We start from the raw sequence: 21,877 nt of genomic DNA on the forward strand, positions 1-21,877 counted from the left end.
CCTCTGGCAACTGGCAAAGGCAGACTGGCCTCTGGGACCTTGTGATAACAAAGACACCCACAGCATCCCTTCTGCAGTGGTGACTGGGTGAGCACAGACATCCTTATGTCACGGGACGACATAGTCCCTCTCTTGGGCTGATGTTTGTAACACTGCCAGTTTTCTGAAGGGAATCCTAGTAGTCCTAAAGGCACATGGGGTTGGTACCAGTTATGCTGCAAAAAGGGCTCAGAGCAAACTATACTTGTTAGGATATATTTTTTTTTTTTTCCACTGATTTTCTGCTGTAAGCTAGAATTGTGACCCATCCTGTGTGCTGAGCCAATATGCTATATGAATGAATGCAAGTCACTCCTTGGTCCTCTGCCTAAATACCTCAGGAGAACAGCCTACACAAGCAGCTGCTCCACTGCCTCTCCCTTTCAACGCTGCTGGGAGGGAAAAGATTTTGGGAAATGGCAAAATCCTTGCATTTCCCCTGGTTTACATGCCAGTGTTAAGAGATTTGTATTTACACTGGGAACACCAACTGTTGGTCTGAGGGAAAACAGCTCTGAGTCTGGCAGGGGCATGGCACAGCTGGGGCACACGGCATCATGCCCCATCTTCTCCTGGCCCCAGCAAGGAGCTGCATTTTCACCCCAAGGAGGCAGGGGCTCCATCCCCCCATCCAGCTCTGCCTATGCCAGTGCCTTTTGCTTGATAAGAAGTTAGAAACCTATCCAGCCTTCATGCATCATTCTGTTCCTCTTTCCACCCGTTAAAGGCAGCAGTTCCCATAGCTGCCTTTGACTACCCCCACTCTCTGAGTTGGAAAGGGGGTAATGGCAAAGCATGCCTGATGCTGTGAACACAAGCCTATTTTATCCCTTTAAACTATCACAAGTTTTTAGCTACTTGATGTAAAGCACACAGCTATGATTTTTTTCCATTAATACTTGTTTAGGTTAAAGTCCTGGGATTAGCGGTGATTTTAAAGTATTTTAAGACAGCTTTTTATTACTAATGATAAATTATTTGGTTTAAATTCAGTTTTGCTCTTTCATTAAGTATGCCCCCATGACTAGTCAGAGTGCAGGTGTGAAGTCAAAAGATTTGTAGCAAATCTGTCAAAGTGCAGTGGGAAATCTGAATTGTCCCTGCAAGCAGAAAAGGGTCACACAAACACAGAAGATAATCGCGGCGCTCCTACATACACACATCTGTATGTATATGTCTTTATAGAACTTTATCCTCACAGGCAGAAAGCACTGCTCATCTAGTGACATTCTGAAAGTAAATAAAAGGTAACTACAGAAGGCTTACCTGTATCAGCTCAGCAGATTTTGGAAATAAAAATAAATCTATCCATGTGGATTTGATACTTGCAGTTTTCCATACCTAAACACATTAGCAGTATGCATAAATGCACATAAACATATACACAGAGTTGCTTTTTAATGATTCTCCTCCTCAACCAGTTCAGCACACGGAAAAACATTCTGAGGGGTCAAGTGGGTACCTATATTGCCCAAGTTGTTCAAAGCAGCTTGACACAGATCTGAAGCAAGATTTTGTCTTCTTCACAGGCAAGGAGACAGTTAACAGGTTGCATCCATCTATGGTATGTCAAAGGAAACTCTTAAACAATAAAAGCCATTATGACTAGAATACAGAAGTTCCAGGGGAAGGAATTCATCCACACTCAACAAGAGAAGATCATGCTCATCTTTTTACAGAGCACCAGTATGAAAGATGTGGCATTCTTAAAATATCTTGATATTCGGTCATGACCAAGACTATTCATCCAACACCCTACTTCAGCACACAGGAAGGGAAGAGCTAATAACAGAAGAATTTTCTTTTGGTGGTGGGAACAACTGCATGATGATTATCCCCCAGCCAGTGTGGGATTTCATCAGAGATCAAGGATGTCCTGGCAAGTGTTGGGGCACTATTACATGTTTGTGGAAGTCTCTCAGCTTTTATTAACTAGATTCCTGAAAATGTAATAAAACCCTCCAGCAGAAAGCCACACTGCTCATTCCTGAATCATATGAAATCATTCACCATTTTATATACAAGTTTTGAATTACAATCTTCAACTTCTCATCAGAAAAAAAAACAAAACACAAATAAGCCTAAAAAAGCATTTTTGGTAGAACTGCACAGTGTACAGAAGCATACTTTCAATTATACAATATCTTACAGAACATATACTTTAACAAAAAGCAGAGCCTGTTACTTTTTCTGAGAAGGCACTGCCCAGACAAAATATGTTTCACCTCCATTACTAGAGGAACGGCTTTAACTGGACAAAAGAGTACATGAAAAACTTCCTGAACACTCCAGATAGCTTAACAGAAAAATAAAAGTACATTTGTAAACAACTTTCAAACAAGAGCCTTAAGAAAATAATAAAAGTCACTAGAAAATTAAGCTGTTAAAGTCTTAGTTGCCCAAACTGCTATGTTCTACACTTTTTGATACACAAGTTTTGCCACACAGAACACTTCACTGAAAATTATAGGCAAATAATTAAAAAAAAAAAAAGGTGCAATTAAGAAAGAGACAACTTGAAAGCCAAAGGTCAAACTCCAAATTTCCTTTGTGAATAGTAAGAACAGCAATATAACCTAAATAGTGAACAGAGTCAAGTTCAACAGCGCACCGGTAGCACAGCACTTATTTTACAATCTGAGACCCTTTTTAATCTAAACTCTGAAAACTCAAACAACTGTTAGAAGTGACGCTTGTATTAGGTACCATAAAGCTAGCACTGCGTTCACTTCCATTATTCAGACTTTGCCATAAAGTGACTTTTCATATGCAATGCTGATTTATTTTAAACAAATCTGTTTTATGATGAGGCAAAGCATAAAAACTGTCCTGGGAAATGATTTTGTGTATGTAATTATCAACCAAGCATCTCAAGTCGAGCGTTGGCATTTATGCTGCCCTACTGGATGCTTAAGCATATGTTAAGCAAGCTGCTGAACATGGAGTGTGTCCATTTTGGTAGATGGACAGATGTATGCGAACAGCAATGCTTTGGATAACTTGTGCTATTCCTAATACTACAGTTATTTTCTCCACCAATTACATTTTGCTATAAATATGTGTGCCCTTAAGTTGATCCCAATATCAGTTTCAGCTAACTAATCAAATTATCTGCTAAGGTTTGGGGAATGATAACCCTTCCTTTATTTAAGTAAAAGAGGGAAGCACTTCTTACTCCCAAAAGTTTGCCAACAGTAGATTTATTTTCAAGACAGAATGACACCATTCAGTAAACTGTCAGCCACTTTCGTTGTTCACAGATACGTTCACAGGATGTTTATTATAAGGGGAAGAGAAAAATACTGTGATATTTTTACCATGAAAGTTTTCTCCAAGTTCTGCTAATGGGCTCCTACAAATAATTATTCATTTCAAGTACGCAGAAATCAAAGGTCGGGTTACCTCTCCTACTTTGAGGGCTCAGCAGCTAGATTTCAATTTTCTATTTTTCCTTTGCAAAAGAATGTTAGAACCCTGCCCATAACTGAGTACACCAGGAGCTTATGTAAGGAATAATTTCCTATTATATTTAGAAATGCCTCATTTCTTTACCAGTTAGGAGTTAACTCATAAACCAAATAATCAATCTGCAACGTAAACGAGTAGTTATTTTCTCCCATGTAGAAATGGTAAATAATGAGACTGATAATTACATATTCTGCTTGAATTCATTAAATGCAATTCTTCAGTCACAAAGGCAGCAGGCATTCTGAGACGGACTTCAAAGGAAGTATGTTCAGATGAGTGGAGTAACTGAGATTCCTGATGAAGATTGAAGCCATTTCCCTCATTTTCTTAATAGCTTCTGCCATTTCCATACTTAACTCCATTGCATCATTGGATATTTAAAATTAATTTCCCCGAGTGTCTTTCTTCCTATCCAAAACAAAGTTACTTGCATTTATGGCAAATACTTTTGAGGAATTAAGTTGTAAAGAAAAAAATACTCCCGTAAGTGGTATGAAGGGAATACTTACAATCTTGTTTTAATTTGCTTTCTGAGTTTCCTTTTAAGAATGCTTCAGTGACAAAAGCTTTGAAGGTTTAAAACACTATCACATTTTTGTTTCCCTCTTTTATAACGGGGATAAATTTTGCGCAGTGAATCACGTTTGTAACTTCTGCCCAGTAACTAGATGGAACTGCATGACATTCCCCCCAAGAAAGTAAAGAAAATACAGCTTTTTACTTCAAATATTTTATGAATGCAAGGTTACAACAAATATATTAGTCAAAATGCAGGGCTATCAAGCACTGAACCGAGGATGCTGGCATCAGTTTGACTATTATTTTGCATGTGGAAAAAATATACTACGTCTACAGGTAAAAGGCATCACTAACGCATCATGAATTACTCTGGTCAGCCAACATCACCTCTGCAGCTTGGTGCATGTTTATGTCCTGAAAATAATCATCATTATAAATTTGAGATGAGACACTGGAACAAAACCATTCTTAAACAGGAAAGTTTTTGTTTTGCTCTTATCGAGGTTTATCGAGGTAACACCAAAAACTAAAACCAAGATCTTATAATTTCGCAGCCTCTAACACTTGTTAGGCTAGCCTTCACACAAGGAGCATGCATACAGCCACGGTTCTTGCTTTACGCTGAGGGCTGTTGGTTAATTCAAGTCACTGTTTTCTCACCTTATCTGGTTAACCTGTTGAACTGGATGTCCACCGTAGGAAAATGAAAAAATTAAATGATGTTAAGTGTAGCAGACAAATACAGACCACACCAAGAAGCTTACACTCATGAGTTGTCATAATAAGGGATAATAATAACAATAAAAAAAATCAGTCTTTTCTGTGCATATTTTTCATTTGAAAGGTCCCAGGAAATCATGATGTGCCTGGCCGTTTCTGTTGCTGATTTCTGATGACCTCTAATTGTTTTTTGCATTGCTGATAGTAAGTTGAGAGACTCTTATTTTCATCTAAGAGCTTTTTATGTTCTTGTACCAGACGAGATGTGTTTTGCTGGTCTTTTTCATCCTGGTCCAGTTCTGCTATTAGTTCTTGTCTACAGTTTAAAAAAAAAAAAAAAAAAAAAAAAGTAATCGTCATTTATAGTCTACTTCTATTTGTGTGTAGATGACTTAATATGCTTCAAATTTTAATTTGATTATCAGTCTGAATTCACGGCTGGTGATATCTTGTGCGAAAAAATAAGTTAACAAAAAAAATCCTATTCTTTACTGTATTCCGAGGAGAAATTCTCTTCCAAATCAAATCCACATTTAAACGTTAGAACAGCTGTAAACCATAGGCTCAATCTCTACAATTTTCCTTTTTATAATAGCTTTCAGATGTAATTCTACAGGTCACAGTAGAGCATCTAAGAATCTACACAGAAATTTATAAATTTTTTTTAGCTCTAACTTTGCTTAACTGTATATTCAAAAATTCAGTAGGCAACTTAAAAGGCAAGACAGCAATAATTTAGATAATTTTTTAAGTGAAGTGCTGTTTGATCAGGCAGATTATTTTTACTACTCTTATTTGAGCTAATAATTACAATAAATTCAAGAAGCTTTTAGCAATTACTTTTAGAGGAACAAATTCTCTACAATTTTATCTCTTAATTTCTATGAAGAATATTAGTGTTACATAAAACATGAGGTTGCAGTTTTGTTTTGTTTTGTTTTTTTTCCAGCATACTAATTATTTACAGACAGAGCATTAAAAAACAAAAACCTAAAACCCAAAACACCTGCAGTTGCCCAAGCAATTCAGTTAATGTTTCATCATGTTAAGTTCAGAGCTGCAGGAACACTAATTTGTGCTTTACATACCCTTACAACCCAACTTCTTGCTAGAGCAGAGTTTGTTTGACTCTTGGAAAAAACACTGCAGTAACTCTGGCAATTTTACACTGAAACACTGTTTTGTAGTTTGAGCTGTATATTTTAAAGCAGTGCAAAACAGACTCAGGCAGATTATTTTTGTAACTGTCATTTCACTTAATTTACGCATTAAGAATTCAATATGTTTTTAAGCAACAATTTTAGATGAACAAATGCACTGATAAACTTGCTAAAAATTATCCTACAAAACTGATGTAGCTAAATAGAATGCAGTTTGTTTTACTATTTGTTTATGAGGTGACAAGAAGGCAAGCTGCCAACAATATTTTAGCAACAAAATAGTAGAGGAGAAAGTTCCTCATGATAATTAATTGTTGCCATATGGTTTGTAATTACAGCTAAAGAAAACTTCATTAGTTCAACCTTTATAGAGTAATTACTACCTCAAACAGCATTAAATACATCAATCACAGTACTATTTTTTTGTTTCAAACCTAAGGGCAATTATGTTCTGACTAAGAAAAAACAACTTGGGAGAAATATCTATGCAGACCTTCCAGAAAAAAAAAAAAAAAAAAAAAGAGAAAAGGAGGAATCTAAAAGGTACGAATTAACAGTTGTGAAACAGGAGATTATTTTTTATATAATTTATTGATCTGGAGGGACTATAGAAATAAAAACAAAGTTAAGATCTTCACCCTAGTTTCAGCATCACCTCAACAAGGTCTAAAAATTCTAATCATACTTGAAAAAATTCTTTTCAAGATGCTACGACAAAATGAATAGATGATGTAAGGTCAATCTTAAAGTAGCTTTTTCCCCATTCTGTCTGTTGTTTCTCAAGTAGAAGAGGTTTACACACACATTTTTCTCATTGGCTATTCCGCAAACACTGAGGCCTGCAGTGTCTCAGGCTCTGGTGGGTAACAAGGTGTTTCCTTGGTCTAGTATGTAATGACCTCTCAGAACTGCTCCCCAGCATCAGGAAATAGAAATGAAGAGAAGCAGAACACAACAGAACACATTGCAAACTGAAGTTCTGAATCAGCAATAACTTTGGCCCCAATCCAACAGAACATGCAAGCAGTTGCTTCACTTATACGTGTACACAATGTGCACTAGAAATAATCTCTTTCCTCTTACGATAAGAAAGTATGTAACAGCTTTTATGTATTAGGCGCTAAACCCCTGGTAGAAAACCACAACTTGTGTCTTGATAATACTGCTACAAATGTGATTATTAACACAAGTCAGATATAAGATAAAATCTAACTGCCAATAGATAACATTGAGATATTACTCAAAATTCTATAATGCATTATCCAAATGGTTATCCACAATTTACAATTGGAAGTCTTTTATTGGACAGTGTGTGAAACAGAATTGCAAAGTTCCTCAACATTCCAGGTCTTTCACTTGAGATGACACAAACATTACTACTGTGGAATGTACGCAAAAGTGCCACACACTTTATTGTAGGGCCTGTGCAGAAGAAAAGTCTTAATATTGCTTAAAACTTAAGTTACGGGCTCTGAATACCTCACCTATGGTGCGTATCTCAGTATCTATACAAGATTAGGTCTTGAAAAGAACCATGCCCTATGAAATTTTACTTCAGAAAGCCTGAAACAGCAGTCACAGATAACTGACTTAGTGTAAAAGCAGCATAAAGAAAAACAGAAAGAGGTTCAAGACATTTCACTTACTTCCTCTGCAACAGCAATGCAATTTCTGTCTGAACTTTCATGTACTCTTGTGCCATTTTGCAGTGCTGTTCAAACACAGCCATAGATTCTTTGGAGTTTGGACATGGTGCTAGAGGCTGAAAATAAATCAGACGTTAAAAGCTAATGAACTAATGAAGTCTCTGTGGTGTATTTATAACATCTTTTAAAAAACAGTAGGCTTTTAAAAACAAGTGTTAAACCATGTCCTAGAAAACTTTACTGCACTGATGCCAAAGTTGTCTCAAACCTCCAATCTGCAGTTATTAATCTGACAGTCTCTTTGTCACAAGGATCAAAAAATCAAACTAATGTTTAATCACACACACCCCAAATAAAGTGAATGCAACAATTTGATTCAGTAATACTCAAGCAAAAAAAAATCTTATTTTGACAGTCAAACTCAAATTACATTTGGTTTTAGAGATCATGTTTCCCAGGGCTTGTTTTTAATAGCTTGATCAAATCTGAGTCAACCAATCTCAGATTACATAATATATTTTTTTAGCCTTGGTCAAAAGTTAGACTATAAACACTGGTAAGTATGTGGCACTATATTTTGCAGTCCCAAATTCACACCTAAGAATGTAATGCAAAACAAACCATCTAATGACACATATTTATTACCTGTAACTGATGATCTAATGTAAGATATGCCATTGGGATGGAGTTATCTGACCCATTGGTCTCTGTAACAACACCAAGAACATTTTAATGCATTTTAAAACACAGATAACTCTATTTTTACAGGACAAAACCGAGAAAACTACATTTCACAATACACAATCTGAATGTGAAAAGGCAAATGGAAATAGCAGTGTTCCAATCCCAAGGCAGATGACTCTTTGCTTTTCTGATAAAGTTAAGAACTTCAAAATTACGATCTATCACACCAAGAAGAAACAAATATTAAGGTTGTTATCCTACATTTCTAGAAGCCATGTATCCGCATACACATTCTTTAAAATATTATTTTTGTACAGTTTGCTATCATGTTCTGTTTATAAAAAAAATTGCCATTTCATTCTTGTTTATGAAGGATCAGCCAGCCAGCCATGCATCTAATGATTTTAAAATTAGAAGCTGTGCAAACCATCTCTGCCAAAATAAAATAAGCACAACCTCCTGCTCAGTTTCAAAACCTACTCCTGGTGAGGATTTTAAGTATCTTCCTCACAACATGCTCTAGGGCATTTCCTTTGCTCTGTAGAGACACTTTGTGGGTAGCAAGGGACCCAATACCCAATCCATCTTCTGGGCCTGGCTGCTCTCTTCTTACACTGTATTTACTCTGGATTTCTCTAAAGCTTTAACCCACATTTAACATGTTTCTGAATTCTTAAAGGTTATATCTTTTGGTAGCCCAGAATCTAGGGATCACAAGGTTACTGTTAAGCTTTAAGAGACAAAGGAGTAAAGACACATTGAGAAACTACTGATTTTATAGCTGCATTATTGCTACTAGAGGATTAAATGGAGGAGGGTAGGTGGGAAAAAAAAGGGGCTGCTTACCCATACCCCAAAAGCACCTGCCACAGAGTAGTCGTGGTAGAGAAACTAAGGTGTTGCCCTCAAAGACTATGCTATCTCCAAGAGCAGCTTCAAAAGGAAACAGAAATAAGAGGGTGGGAATGGAGAAAAAGTGGTTAAGTGTATGCTTGTAAGGAAACTGGAAGGTGGTAAAAATAATAAAAATAACCAAAAAAATAAAACCAGAGAGACTTAATCACCACAGTGTCTTAAATCAGAACAATACAGAAGGCCTTCCCTACATTCGATTACTGCCATTTATGGAATACTGCTACAGCAAAGGAATTATTGCAATGTTTCAAATACATCAATACATGCATTCCTCAGCTTTTGGCTGTGTCACAGAACTGTAATTTTTCCTGTGATTGATCAGATTTGGCTGTGTCCTCATTTTAACATTTTGCCCAATTACCTTAATAATGTACTTTCTTTTACATAAAACTAAAATTATTTATGCGTTCAGAAATGCAAATAGCCCTTTGTTAATGGACTGCATAAACCTAATAAGAAAAAAATATATGTGTGGTATATTCTGTATTTACCTGAGTATAAGGTGAGGGACTTATGTGAACAAGAAAGCCACCATAGTAATGGACCTGACTTTAGCTCTAGTGGTATGCTGCGTCTAAGGCCAGAGATTTAGGACAAACTGCCTTTGCACTGGCATAAGATCAGCAGCTTTCAGTTCCCAATGAATTATCTATTTAACTAATGGACAAGAGCTTGCTTCTGTGTGAAGCAGCAATTCCCCTAAGTGCTCACTGCCTAAAGAAACTTGAAATCCAAGTTACACACGAGAAGGAAGGCTGTGGCAGAGGGCAAGGGCTTTGGGAATTTGTGTGTTACTAGGCATAGAGTGTGATTATGCGAAGTGACAATGGACAGAAAGAAGAAAGCATAGAAGCAAGGAATAAGAGTATGCTGCCCTCCCCTCCTGCTAAAGCAGGGCAAAAAAAAAGTACACATCTTACTTTCAGAATCACCTTGTATTTGGTAAAATACCAGTACACATATATATGGATATATATATGCTGGCACAAAATCAGTCCATATGTGAGTTTCCATTTTGCAGTTGGTTACAGGAAAAGAATGACAGAATCTGATCAGTTAAAGATGAAATGGATTACAAGCAAAAGATTTCAGAATTTAAGGCACTATGAAATACCAACTTGAGATTAAGTCTAAGATTTACCGTATACATTCTGGTAATGAAAATGTAATTCTTATGTTCTAAAAAGGAATTTGTGGGGATCCATTATTTATATGCAGTCCAGTATCGGTCCATTTCATAATGGTGTGCATTATGACTTTTAAGACTGAATTCAGCTATTAAATTATGTTTACTCAATCATAATCTGTAACAGAACAACAGTGATGCTTTTAGAAGTATCTTAGTATCTTAGAAGTATTTTAGTAGAAGTATTTACATTTCTGTAGACACATGTTTATACGTTTAAGACCAGTAACTTTGTGTGCACATACACATTCTGCATAAGCAAAATTACAACACACAGATAAAGAATTAATGTATGCCAGCTGATACTTACCTAAGTAGCACTTCATTCCAGAAATCAGGGCAATGAAAGCTTTATCTGTGCATTCATAATACAAATGCACAACACTAAAATGCCACAAAGATGACTACTCCCTTCCCTCTCCAACGACACTTTACAGACAAAAACTGGTGCTCTCTTAAATAGTAGCAGCACTGCACACATACAACACTTTGTGACAAACAAAACTCTTACAAGCTTAGGTAACTTAACATTACCAATATAAAATGTTTTTAAAGCCACTGTTGGAAACAAAGCAATGATGTAATGATTTAACCTAAGCAGCATTAAAATGGGATGACACTTTGCCTCATTTTCTCTATATCTAGGTACATACCCTATCAAATATTTATTTATTTTTAAATGTAAAAGGTTAACTAATGAACAAAGGATTACCTGCATCATCAGGTGTCCATGGATTACGAGTTGGCTTTTCAGAGGTTGGTCCCGAGGTAGTGATCATTCTCACACTAGGACTAGATGATCTACTGCTGTTTCTACTCTCCTGAAAAGATACAGCAAAACAGAATGACAAGGAAAGTTAACATATTTTTTTTTTCAAAATGTTCATTTTACAAAACAGTATTAAAATGAAAAAAACAATGTGAAAAAAACGATATTCCTCCCAAATACTCCCTGCAAACTTTTCTTCCTGAAAGCTTTCCAGATAGCTTTATAAACCTTGTATGCATTGCAGCAATTTCACCCCCATCTTTACTTCATCTTTGCTATAGAAAAAGAAATGGATATAATTCTGCTATTCAGCATAATAAAAAGCACTGTTGAACAATGCATTCAAAATCTTTATATAAAAAGCACACTACTACACACCTAGTAATTTTCACAATACCGTTCAATGTAATCTATCAGCTCCATAAAATAAGGAAGGAATAATGTTTTATTTCTGATATTTAGCCAATGAATGGAACTACATTCAACAAAAAGAATATACCTTATTAACTGCACTAGACTGCATTGTATTAATCTACAGTATTTATTGTGGTTACGTTAAGTCGGAGGTTATACAATCCATCCTCAGAAAATATGAAGAGGTATTTTAACAAAACAATCAATTAGAACACTCAATTAACTGATTAAAATGAAGAAATTAAAAAATGTGGAAATTATCACTCAAAGCAAATTGAAAACTAAAACAAAATTCTGTAGGAACCTCCTTTACACTGAAGGAGTACTTTACTACTTAAATTCTTTTCCTTATCAAAGCACAGAAGATCTAATACTGACTTCATTATTCTATCCAGCTTCTGTTTCAGAATACTTATTTACAATATAAATTATTGTATGCCATACATCTTCTCACAGACATAAAAGTAACACAGTAAAGGACTTAAAAGTATAGACCCCACCATGTTTTACAGTAAAAAAAGTCAAAAGAAAAGATGCTATTCAAAAGACAATTATTTTCAATATGGGGTGCTTTCTATGAAATTATTAGCTAAATGTCCCTATTTTTTAAAAAAAGAACTACTCAAATATACATTACCTGGAAGCTGTATTTCTTTATGACCCTGATTTCCAAATATCGTATCTTAATTTAATTTTAAAAGCCAGGATTTCAGTCAAGCATCAATCCAAAGAGTAGTAAGATCCTACGCACTGAAATACCCATTATTTCAACTGCATTACAATATGTTTCTCCGGTAATTGCTTCAGTTTAAGAGGCTAGGAAAACACACTATTAGACTGCACACACGAGACCTATAACAGCAAATGCCCATACTTTCTAAAATGAAACATCTTTAAAACAGCAATAATTTAAGTCTACTGGGTAAAACAGGGAAGTCAGAAACATGGCTCAATTATTACCTTCTCAGAGCTTTAAAAATTGTTTAAAATGCAAACCTTATTTTGCAGCAGTTAACGCTGTCCCTGTGCCAACACTGAACACTTCAGTCTTGCTTGCTTATGCAATGGAAAAATGTTTCCAAACAAAGTACAGAGCTTTAGTACCAATAGTTATTAAAAATGATTTTTTTGAAGTTCCCTTACATATTTGCTTAAGCTATCTATGTTTCTCAAATGATTTCAGTCTTCACATGCTGAGGAAACTCATATGTGAGTGCTTTCTGCCTTATCAAGGGAAATACATTCATAAATACAAAGTGACATGAAACTCTGTAAGAACAAAGAAATTGCCAAACTGGGACTGAAATTTATCCATTAGCCTTGTATTCCTTCTTTGACAGAGCCACTGCAAGCAACATGAAGAGGAGTAGCTTAATTTTTTTATTGACCATTTTATGTTAGTAGCCAGGAAGTATTGTAGAAATAATCCAACAGGATGATATTACCAGGATTACTAAATCAGATATTTTGAAATATCTTTTGTGTTGAAGTCTCTGTTGACATTATGAAGGTTTAAGTGGCCTAGCTTACTGTTTACCGTCAGTGTGCTCAGACATGAATGATAAATAAACATCATAAGATAGAGCAAGCATTTTTAATGGGGTTTAAGTCCTTAAAGCAAAAAGAACTGTTGAGTATGTAGTTGACAGCAAGGGGGTCCCAGGAAATGCTCTAGCTAGGGTAACTTAGGGTAACTCTAGCAAACCATGCTATACAGGGTTGCTTGCTGTACCAGATTGCTTTGGTCCATCAGCACAGTAAAACCACTTCTGTGATAACACTGTTTAGATGAAATTACTAGAGACAGAAGTGAAGGATTCCTATCTGGGGTACATTTTAAAAGCATCACAAAATCCAAGGGAAGTTCCCCAAACTGAATAGCTGTTAGATTACTGTGGTTGAGTGTGCTGAGTGAGATACTTCAGCTCTCCTGGTGGTGCACTAGACCACAGCCACCTTCCCTGACACCAGCCTTGCTGACAGGTAAGCCAGTGACCGCTTTTCAGCAACCAGTTTCTGTCATCTCTTCATGGATATCTTGCCATTGTTGCCTCCTCCAGGTATCACAGTATGAAAAACATACTTTTTGTAAGGTTACTCTCAAATCATCTTTGCCAGGTGGCCAAACCTGCACTGTGTTCTTAGCTTCTTAGTTTCCATTTCTCAAAGGCTTAGCATTTTGGAAAGCTGACGTGCTCTAAGGAATAACCCCCCTTCCCAGAACAGCATGATTTTTTCTGTGTTTAAATTAAACAGGCAAACAAATTTAAAAAAAAAATCAGTGGCACCAGCCCTTTCTCCTCATCATCTGCGGATTCTGTCTCCCTGTGAAAGGGGAGAAAGAAAAGTGCCTCTGTGACCAATTGCACAATCTCATGGGCAGAATGATTCATCTGTATGGTTTCAGATCCCATGAATTCTCACACTTAACTTGCATGCGGGCATGCATACTCAAACCTTGCCTCTCAACTGTTTAATACAGTACACGCTTTTCTTTAACACATTCATTTTTTCCACTTCAAAGTAAACTGAAAGTAGAGAGGCCCAGTGACAGTTAAAAAACGTTAAAAAGAAGTATTTCTGCTATTATGATGGCATTGTAAAGGATGATATATACCAATATGACCCAATAAAAACAGGTAGACGAGGACATGGATATCTTACTGATATCTTATTGCATAATCTTTAATGATTATGTCAAATAAATTCCTAAATCTACCTGTGTAAAATGCCAAATTTTGCAATGAAGACTCAATCGTGTATAAATAGCAGATTCGTTGTGTTCAATCTAGCCTCCCAAAGCTTTTTATGGCTGCAGCTCAGAGTCTGCACATCTATTTCTGTGTTACAAAGATGTTTAGGTAAGAGCAGTACTGGTAATGGACAGGCACCGCATAAATCCTAAGGGGTTTTTAAAGTGCATGTACAGGCAAATGGAAAGGCAGAGGAATCAAGTCAGTGGGAAAAAAAAAGATTACACGCAAACATGAGTGGACCATCACAATACATGTACAGAAACAAATGGGAATGGACATCTGACTGTCAGAAGATTACACTAGCACTGCTCGTGTCACTTGGAGTTGAGTCTAAGGTCAGCAAGTACTAGAGCAAAAGACTTTCATCAAGTCCTGTGAAGAACAGGGCTTACTACATGTGATCTCAACAGCGAGCCCCTCCAGTAGCTGGTCCAACGACTGAAAACCTTTGGTGTGGTATATTTTCCTACCTAAGCTCTCAATGTAAAAGGATAAGCTGAGTACTAAAATCAACTGCAAAGCATTGCTACTGTCTGCTGATTTTGGTAGCATCAGTAAGACCATTACTAGAAAATGTCTTAAGTCTCTGAACACACACACACACAGACACACACACACAAAAGTATTCATCACCATAAAAACCACACAAAAAATTCTTCTGGCACTACACAGAAAGAACAATCAGGAAACTCACAAGGTTAGATTAGAACAGATCAGAAGCTAGGCAGGGAGTCCTGGTCTACCCTTGTCAGGCAAGCACCAGAAACTCTGGTATATTTGTTATTAAGTACACTGTTTTCCTCCACCTTAAAAAAAATCCACTCCAAGTTGGAAAAACCTTCCTGATATGAACAAAGCAAAAAACATCACAATTATTTTCTATTGACATGTTGGCAATTTCCAGAAAAAAAGATAAGTTTAGTAAGAAGATTTCTGATCAGCCTTACAGTGTTCTCAGTCAAATGGTTTTAAATCCTTGTCATAATAAAAAAGCAGCGCTACAGCAAAATTTTGAGCAGGACAAGGACTTAAAAGGCCTGGGTGCGGGAGTGGAAGCACACAGTGCTGTGGCAGCTCAATGAAGGCTACGCCAAAGGGTGGGTGTAAGAGAGAATGGAATGCAGGGAAGAAGGATGTTTGCAATGAAGAGAGGGAGGGGGAAAGGGATTTTCATGTTAGAAAGGATAACCTATATATGGTATGTGCATATGGGGAGATGCTATAAACTGACCAGAGCTACACTAGTTACAGATGTGTTTTCTGCTTTGGCTTGTAGACTGCTTATACACATCGCAGTTCAAGATTTTATTAAGAATTCAAGGCAGTGAAGTCTAAAGCTATAGAAACCTAAAAAGAATACTTTTAGGTCTTCTGCTCAAACTACATTGTGCTTGTTTTCTTGTTTCCCAATTGAATATTAATATGCGTATCTATGTATATTAGAAGTTAGAAAAGGCTGCTGAAACCAGTGCTTTCTCTTCTCACACCAGAAAAAGGTGAAAATGTATTATGCACTGTCCATATAAATAAATTTCTTCCAAAGTGCACTTTTCTTGCCTGTTAAAATTTTATGTTTTCCATGCCTTATCATAACATTTCCAAGAAGTGTAAAATAAAAGAAGGTAATTTTAATTCTTCCATTTATATTTCCAATATACACGCTATCAGAAGGAAGAAAGCAAAATGTGATTCTGGTACCTCTATAGACCCTCATCAGAAACTGGGGAGGCAAACAAAACTTTTTTGTACCCTCCTGGCCACAAGGGCAATTTAGCTAGAACAGCTACAAAAGCAGTAGAATAGCTTTCAAAGAAACGTTTTAAAAAAGCTACTAGTATTTGAAGTAAACTGGAAATTCTATGTTTTCAAATATTAACCATTCATTAAAATTAACAAAACAAAAAACCTTAAACAAAAATTATAATTAAAAACATTCATACACCAAATCAGTGCAATTTGGTATAAATGTTGCACTATCACTTCATTTTTTTTTCCCCCAAGCCTTCCATAATTTTTGTTCTACTGTTAACCAAATAGGCTAATCAATTTCTTTACTAAATTTTGCAGATTCATTTCTTTCTAGAACACCTGCTTTCTCTGAAGATATTAACATGTATTTAAGAGTCATTCTATTATTTTCTAATAGATTCAAATTCTATCTTAGTAAGTTAGTAGTAAACTCTACTAATAATATCTGGGTGATTTATGAGGTTTCTGTGGCTTTCACACTCTACAGAATTAAAGAAGGATCAAATGTTGATCGCCCTTAAAGTTGATCACCCCCTAAAGTTACCACCTATTTTAGATTATTGCAGTATGTTGTTTAATACGGAAACTTGATTAACCTGATGAATATGCTAAGCTCCCACTTTCCCAACATACAAACAATAATAGGAACATCAAAATTGCAAATTCACACTAGTGATGAAGTATCCTTTCTGAATTACTGAAACAGACACGGTAGCAATTAAAACACAAAATGAACACATCTGAATGAAGCATCAGCTGTACTTTTCTCATTTAAGATGTTCTTAGTATATTTTCACTTATATATAGTATAACACTGTCTGTTACCATGGCATTTACAATACCAGATATGAAATTATAAAATGTCTTATTGAGATAGTTATGTTAAAAAAAAAAAAAAAAAAAAAACACCAAAAAACGGTGTGATAACACCTTCCTATAGAACTTTCACAAGAAATGGAAAGATACTACTCCGAGTTACTGGTTGGGGCTCGGAGATTCATTAAAAAATATGCTTATAATATTAATGAACTTTTTAAAAAAAAAAAAATGCAAGAAGTGAGTCTAATGTATGTATAACTGCTTCAGGCAACCGTAAGTAGTTATTTCAGTTGTTTTCTACATAAAAAGAGGTAAAGGCTTTCCTGTATAACATCTGCCCTGAGTCAAATTGAGTAGTACACATGAACTATTTGTACATAAAAAATGATAAATACTGTACGAGCTATATCAAAATCATTGGTCATCTAGAGCTCATTCATAGATTATCCTCATGGTATTGGATTTAAATGCAATAAATGGCACTGCATTCTGTCAAGCTTCCACATGATTTCTACAGAAGTATCGAAGGTAGAGATTTCCAGACCAGTTTCCCTGTACAGATACAGCATCAACTTCACTGAAAGATAAAGAAGAGATGAGAGACATTACCTGACTGGACTCTGTTCCAGCAACAGTAAGATCTTGAATGGATCTGCGCCTCTGCTGTCCGTTTCCTGCTGGGAAAAAAACAACAAAACAAAAACAAAACAGTGAAATCTATTCAGAACAAAATAAGAAGGGTGCGACTGTTGCAGAGGAGCTTGGAATTTGTACAAATCCACAGAGAGAAAGGGAGAGAGGGGGAGAGAGAGACAGCTGCAGAATTTTAACTCAAAACATGCTGGCCTGTCAACAAAAAGTATCCCCCCAATACAATAACCACTCCTACCACATGAATTGCTGCTGCACTCCACTCCACCATCTTCTGTCACATGTATTTGAACAGGCTTAGGACTCGGGGCAGGAGCTGATGACGACATCTATTTCGAGTGCGTTACGTTATGGGGATTTCTAAAAGCTAGACTGCGAAGATAACACGCTGCCAGCTTTAACCTGTTGCTCTTTGGTATGCTCAAGTAACATAGCAAGGACTTCTGCCTGTGTTTTGGTTCCCTCGCTAAAACCAAGAAGCAAATGTGCTTCCTTCTGGGCAAAGTGAAAGCTCTTTCTCTCCTTCAGAGAAAGGAAACTATGCCCTATTCTCATGCTCTGAAAAGTGTGAAAAGGGGACTGGTTCAGCTAAATCACATCTTGCTATCAACCTCCTGAGCACAATGCTGTAATCTTTTCCTCTTCTCCTTCCACCTGTTAGCAATTATCTACTTGTGACAGCTACATAAAACAGTTTAAATTTTAACACTGACACTCAATCAAAGGCATTTCCAGGAAACAAAGTCTCCTTAAAAATAAAAGAGATTATGCAACGGAATCTCCCTAACTACTTTGATTTTTATTACTGTGATTGTTTATATTGTCTCTTGAGAGCAGGTCAGCTGTCCAAAAGGAAACACCAAAACGTCCTGAGTAACAGCTGACAATGCTCAAAATTCTTGGTCTTAGATCTGCATTACGTAACTTTTCTACTAGAGGGTAGCATCTCAAACATGTACTACAGCAGCGGCAGCCCCTAACCCATCAACCACGCACTCTGCAGCCAACCCAATTCACTCAAAGTCCTGTACCAGGGGTCTATTTGTTTTAAACCTTCTAGATATTTATTCAACATCATTTCAGTATTACTTCACAGACTATCTTAAGTATTTTGATTCGCAACAGTTACAACAAAAACGTAAGACTATCTATGCAATATGAATCAATACATTTAAGGTATCAATTTAATAATTCATAAATCACTGTTAATAATTCTTAAATATAGGTACTATCACATATAGGAACACGTTACCACAAAGCAGCTGTACCAAATTCTCAGTGTCACTTCACCAATTTGTAATGATATTTTAGAATATAAAATTTCTAAGAAATACTATGAGAAACAAACTTATTCGAAAAATCAAGAATTCCAGAAAAGGACTATATTCTTTACCCTGACTACAAATGAATTTTAATTGCAACTTTTTTTGAGGTCTTGACCTTTTGCTTCTGAAATTCAAAGACAGTATATACTTACCTAAGCATCAATGACTATATTATGCTTAATACTTTACCATGAAGATACTAGGGATGAAGTGAATGACAAATCTACGTCAAATTTTTGAACTTGTTCACTTGTAGTGAACTTTTTCCACTAGCTGACCATTTAGAAACATGTTTATTAATTTTATAGAATTAGGTACTGTAGATAGTTCATCTGGCTGGCACAGCTGATCTCAATACTCAAGATACGGATGATCCACCCATGACTGACACAAAATTATGTGCACGTTTCATTCAACAACACTGTTCTAAAATTAGCTCAGCTGAAATAAGCTTGCAAAAATATCTGAAATTCTCATTTCAGATTAGCAACATTTGTGAATTTAAAGAACCCCGCACATGTGTTGCTGAAACATTAGATCATGGCTGCCAAAAAGTTAAAATAATCAGGGTGGGGTGAAAGAAAAGAAAATGCTTTGGGATGGGGGGAGAGGGGCCAAAACTACTGTGTTGCAATAAATGAATACCTTTAAATGAAATATCTCCAAGTTAGTAGCATGAGGGAAGAGCAAGCTCTACTAGGCAATGCCATTTTAATTAGTGTAACTACTGCAGACATCTGGCAAATAGCTTAGACAAAGCAGAAACAGACTACAAATCAACAAATACTTATTGCTCCAGATTCAAGATAAATTCAGTTGAAGAGTACACTACATAACATATAGCTTTTATTTAAAATTATCACTTCCACTTCTCTATGCGTTCCTTTCTCAATTTTAATATTTTACCTCTACATTCATTTAAAACTCCTAATTTTTCCTCATTATAAAAACTATTTTGTAAATGTGCAGAAGCTAATATGATGTACCACCTCAGTATTTTAACAGTTTACAGGACTTTAAGATTAGAAATCAATGAGCGCTCAATTACACATCTGTTTTGAAAGCTTTAGTGAAAAAGCTCCAAACACCTCATCACCACCTGAAACGTTGAAAGACCTTAATTTAATTATTTATACTAAAAGAGAAATTGATCCAAACAACGATATGGCATTCATGGTTCAAGCGATTACAGTAACATAGTTCTAGAAGTTCCAAACAGTACCTGGGGATTTATGCTTTCAGGTTTTCTTAATATGCATAGCTTGCAGATGAGAGCTACAATTATTGGAATATCCAAGTTTAATAACTTATGGATATATCAGCTAAAAGGGCAAAATGAAAGTGAAAAAACTGAGGGGAGTAAGAACAGGGAAGAAGAAAGAGCAAAACAATGCTCAGAGGAAAGTAGCATTAATTGCTGAATTACCAAGTAGTCAACAAAATCAAAAGAAAATAAAGCAATGATTCTCAAATTAGTTTCATGCCACAAAGCATTTCATATAAAAGTTGCTCACAACAAAAGATTTGCACTGGTTAAGTATACATTCTCTTCTCATTTCCTTTGTTCTATCTGCATTTTCCCGTTTCTTCCTCCAGCTCCTCCCTCCTTTCCTCTATGTCATCTTCCTCATTTTCACTTCACTCCATCTTCTCTTCCATCAGCTTACTCCCTCCTACCCGCCTCAGGATTCTCATTAATCTCTCCTTACCAACATATTTCCTTGGCCTCAAAAAAGTTTCACACACTGTTGTTTGTTTCTGAAATATAATTCAAAACATACAAAAAATTTCTAGCACGAGCTGCTCCACATACTCTAGCGAAACCAATTACAGCTTCCTGCTAAGGCTTTTGATCATCCCTCAAATATCCAAAGCAGCTACACACGCTTCTCCCTGCCCTATAGCAGATACTTGCTTTCTCCTTTTACACTTTCACAAACACATGCTGCTTGTTCTCTTCTCTTTAAGGCAACAATATTTTGTTTGTAGATCTGCAGCCAAAGTACAAACACTCTCCCTCTTCTTTCATCTCGCCTGTTTTCTCATTCAGACTCCCTCTCCTGCTCCTTTCCTTTTCAATTTAGTGCTTGAGGATCCTTCTCTTAGTTCCTCCCTGATCATGTTCTCCCAAACTTATTCATACACCATACTCTCAAGAGCTTTCCCTACAAGAACCAAACCTCCCTTACAGTACAGGATGATTAGAAATGTAATAGATTTAGAAGACAATTTAAAGTTAAAACTTTGATTGGGATTCCAGAAGAATTAAGTGATCTGGGGAGGATTTCTGGCTTATACTGGCTTTGAGGTAGATGTAGAAATTACAGATTAAAGTATCTGATTTCTATGATTCCTATTCTAAAGATATTCAACAAAATGTGTCTATCCTGAGTAGTCACTTATGCAGTGCCAATGCTATAAAAATACTTCAATGCTGTGGTACAGTTTTAGATGACAAAATTAAAAAGCCAAACGCATTCATGCGATATGCATGAGCTGTTTGCCAGTGAAGAAAAGGCAAACTTTAAAGAATTTTTGCTAGATGCTGCTTGACTGGTTTGTATCCAAAAGGTGTTCTGATTATTTTTCTCCATCATGTTAAAAACTATATATATTTTTTTTCTTTTACACACATAGCTATTTAAGCCTTTTGTACTTACTAGGATTTTTATTTCTCATATATGCGTATGAAAAAATAATAAAAATATAGGTGCATATTATCTGTACTATACTACATATTATGTATACAATAAAGGGAAGGAAACGGATACTTCACCTGGCTATTTGGCTACAGTCTACCACCACTGAAAATTCATTTGCCAAGCTGTCGCAATAAAATGGAACTCGCTGATCCATTTTTCAGTTTTTAAGTTTTGTAAACTAGGAACAAAAATAGGATCTTGAATCAAAATAAATTCTGTTTATACTTACTTGGAAGTATTTAGAAACAAGAGCAAATGCATATTAAAAATTTCCACTTCTGCAAACAGCTTGCCATCAACTGATAAAAATCTGTATTTTATAACCTTGGTAGCATAATTAGTTCATGGATGAAAA

General features: G+C 35.9%; 1 protein-coding gene across 4 annotated transcripts in view; it reads right to left on the reverse strand.

The window, feature by feature from the left end:
• Positions 1 to 2,031: 2,031 nt before the first annotated feature.
• The window catches only part of MAP3K7 (mitogen-activated protein kinase kinase kinase 7), a 51,108-nt gene continuing 31,262 nt past the window's right edge, over positions 2,032 to 21,877 (reverse strand). For 2 of the 4 annotated variants that reach the window (XM_082757400.1, XM_082757398.1), the window contains 5 exons: positions 17,454 to 17,521; positions 11,050 to 11,158; positions 8,198 to 8,259; positions 7,553 to 7,668; positions 2,032 to 5,062 (listed from right to left, as the gene is read on the reverse strand). In XM_082757400.1, coding sequence (XP_082613526.1) covers positions 4,882 to 5,062; positions 7,553 to 7,668; positions 8,198 to 8,259; positions 11,050 to 11,158; positions 17,454 to 17,521 — 536 coding nt within the window. In that variant the 3' untranslated portion in view covers positions 2,032 to 4,881. The remainder of the gene's footprint in view (positions 5,063 to 7,552; positions 7,669 to 8,197; positions 8,260 to 11,049; positions 11,159 to 17,453; positions 17,522 to 21,877) is intronic. The other 2 variants (XM_082757399.1, XM_082757401.1) reach the window with 1 other exon arrangement.

The sequence above is a fragment of the Aythya marila genome, assembly GCF_965140915.1.
Source record: "Aythya marila genome assembly, chromosome: 3".
NCBI classification, from domain to species: Eukaryota; Metazoa; Chordata; class Aves; order Anseriformes; family Anatidae; genus Aythya; species Aythya marila.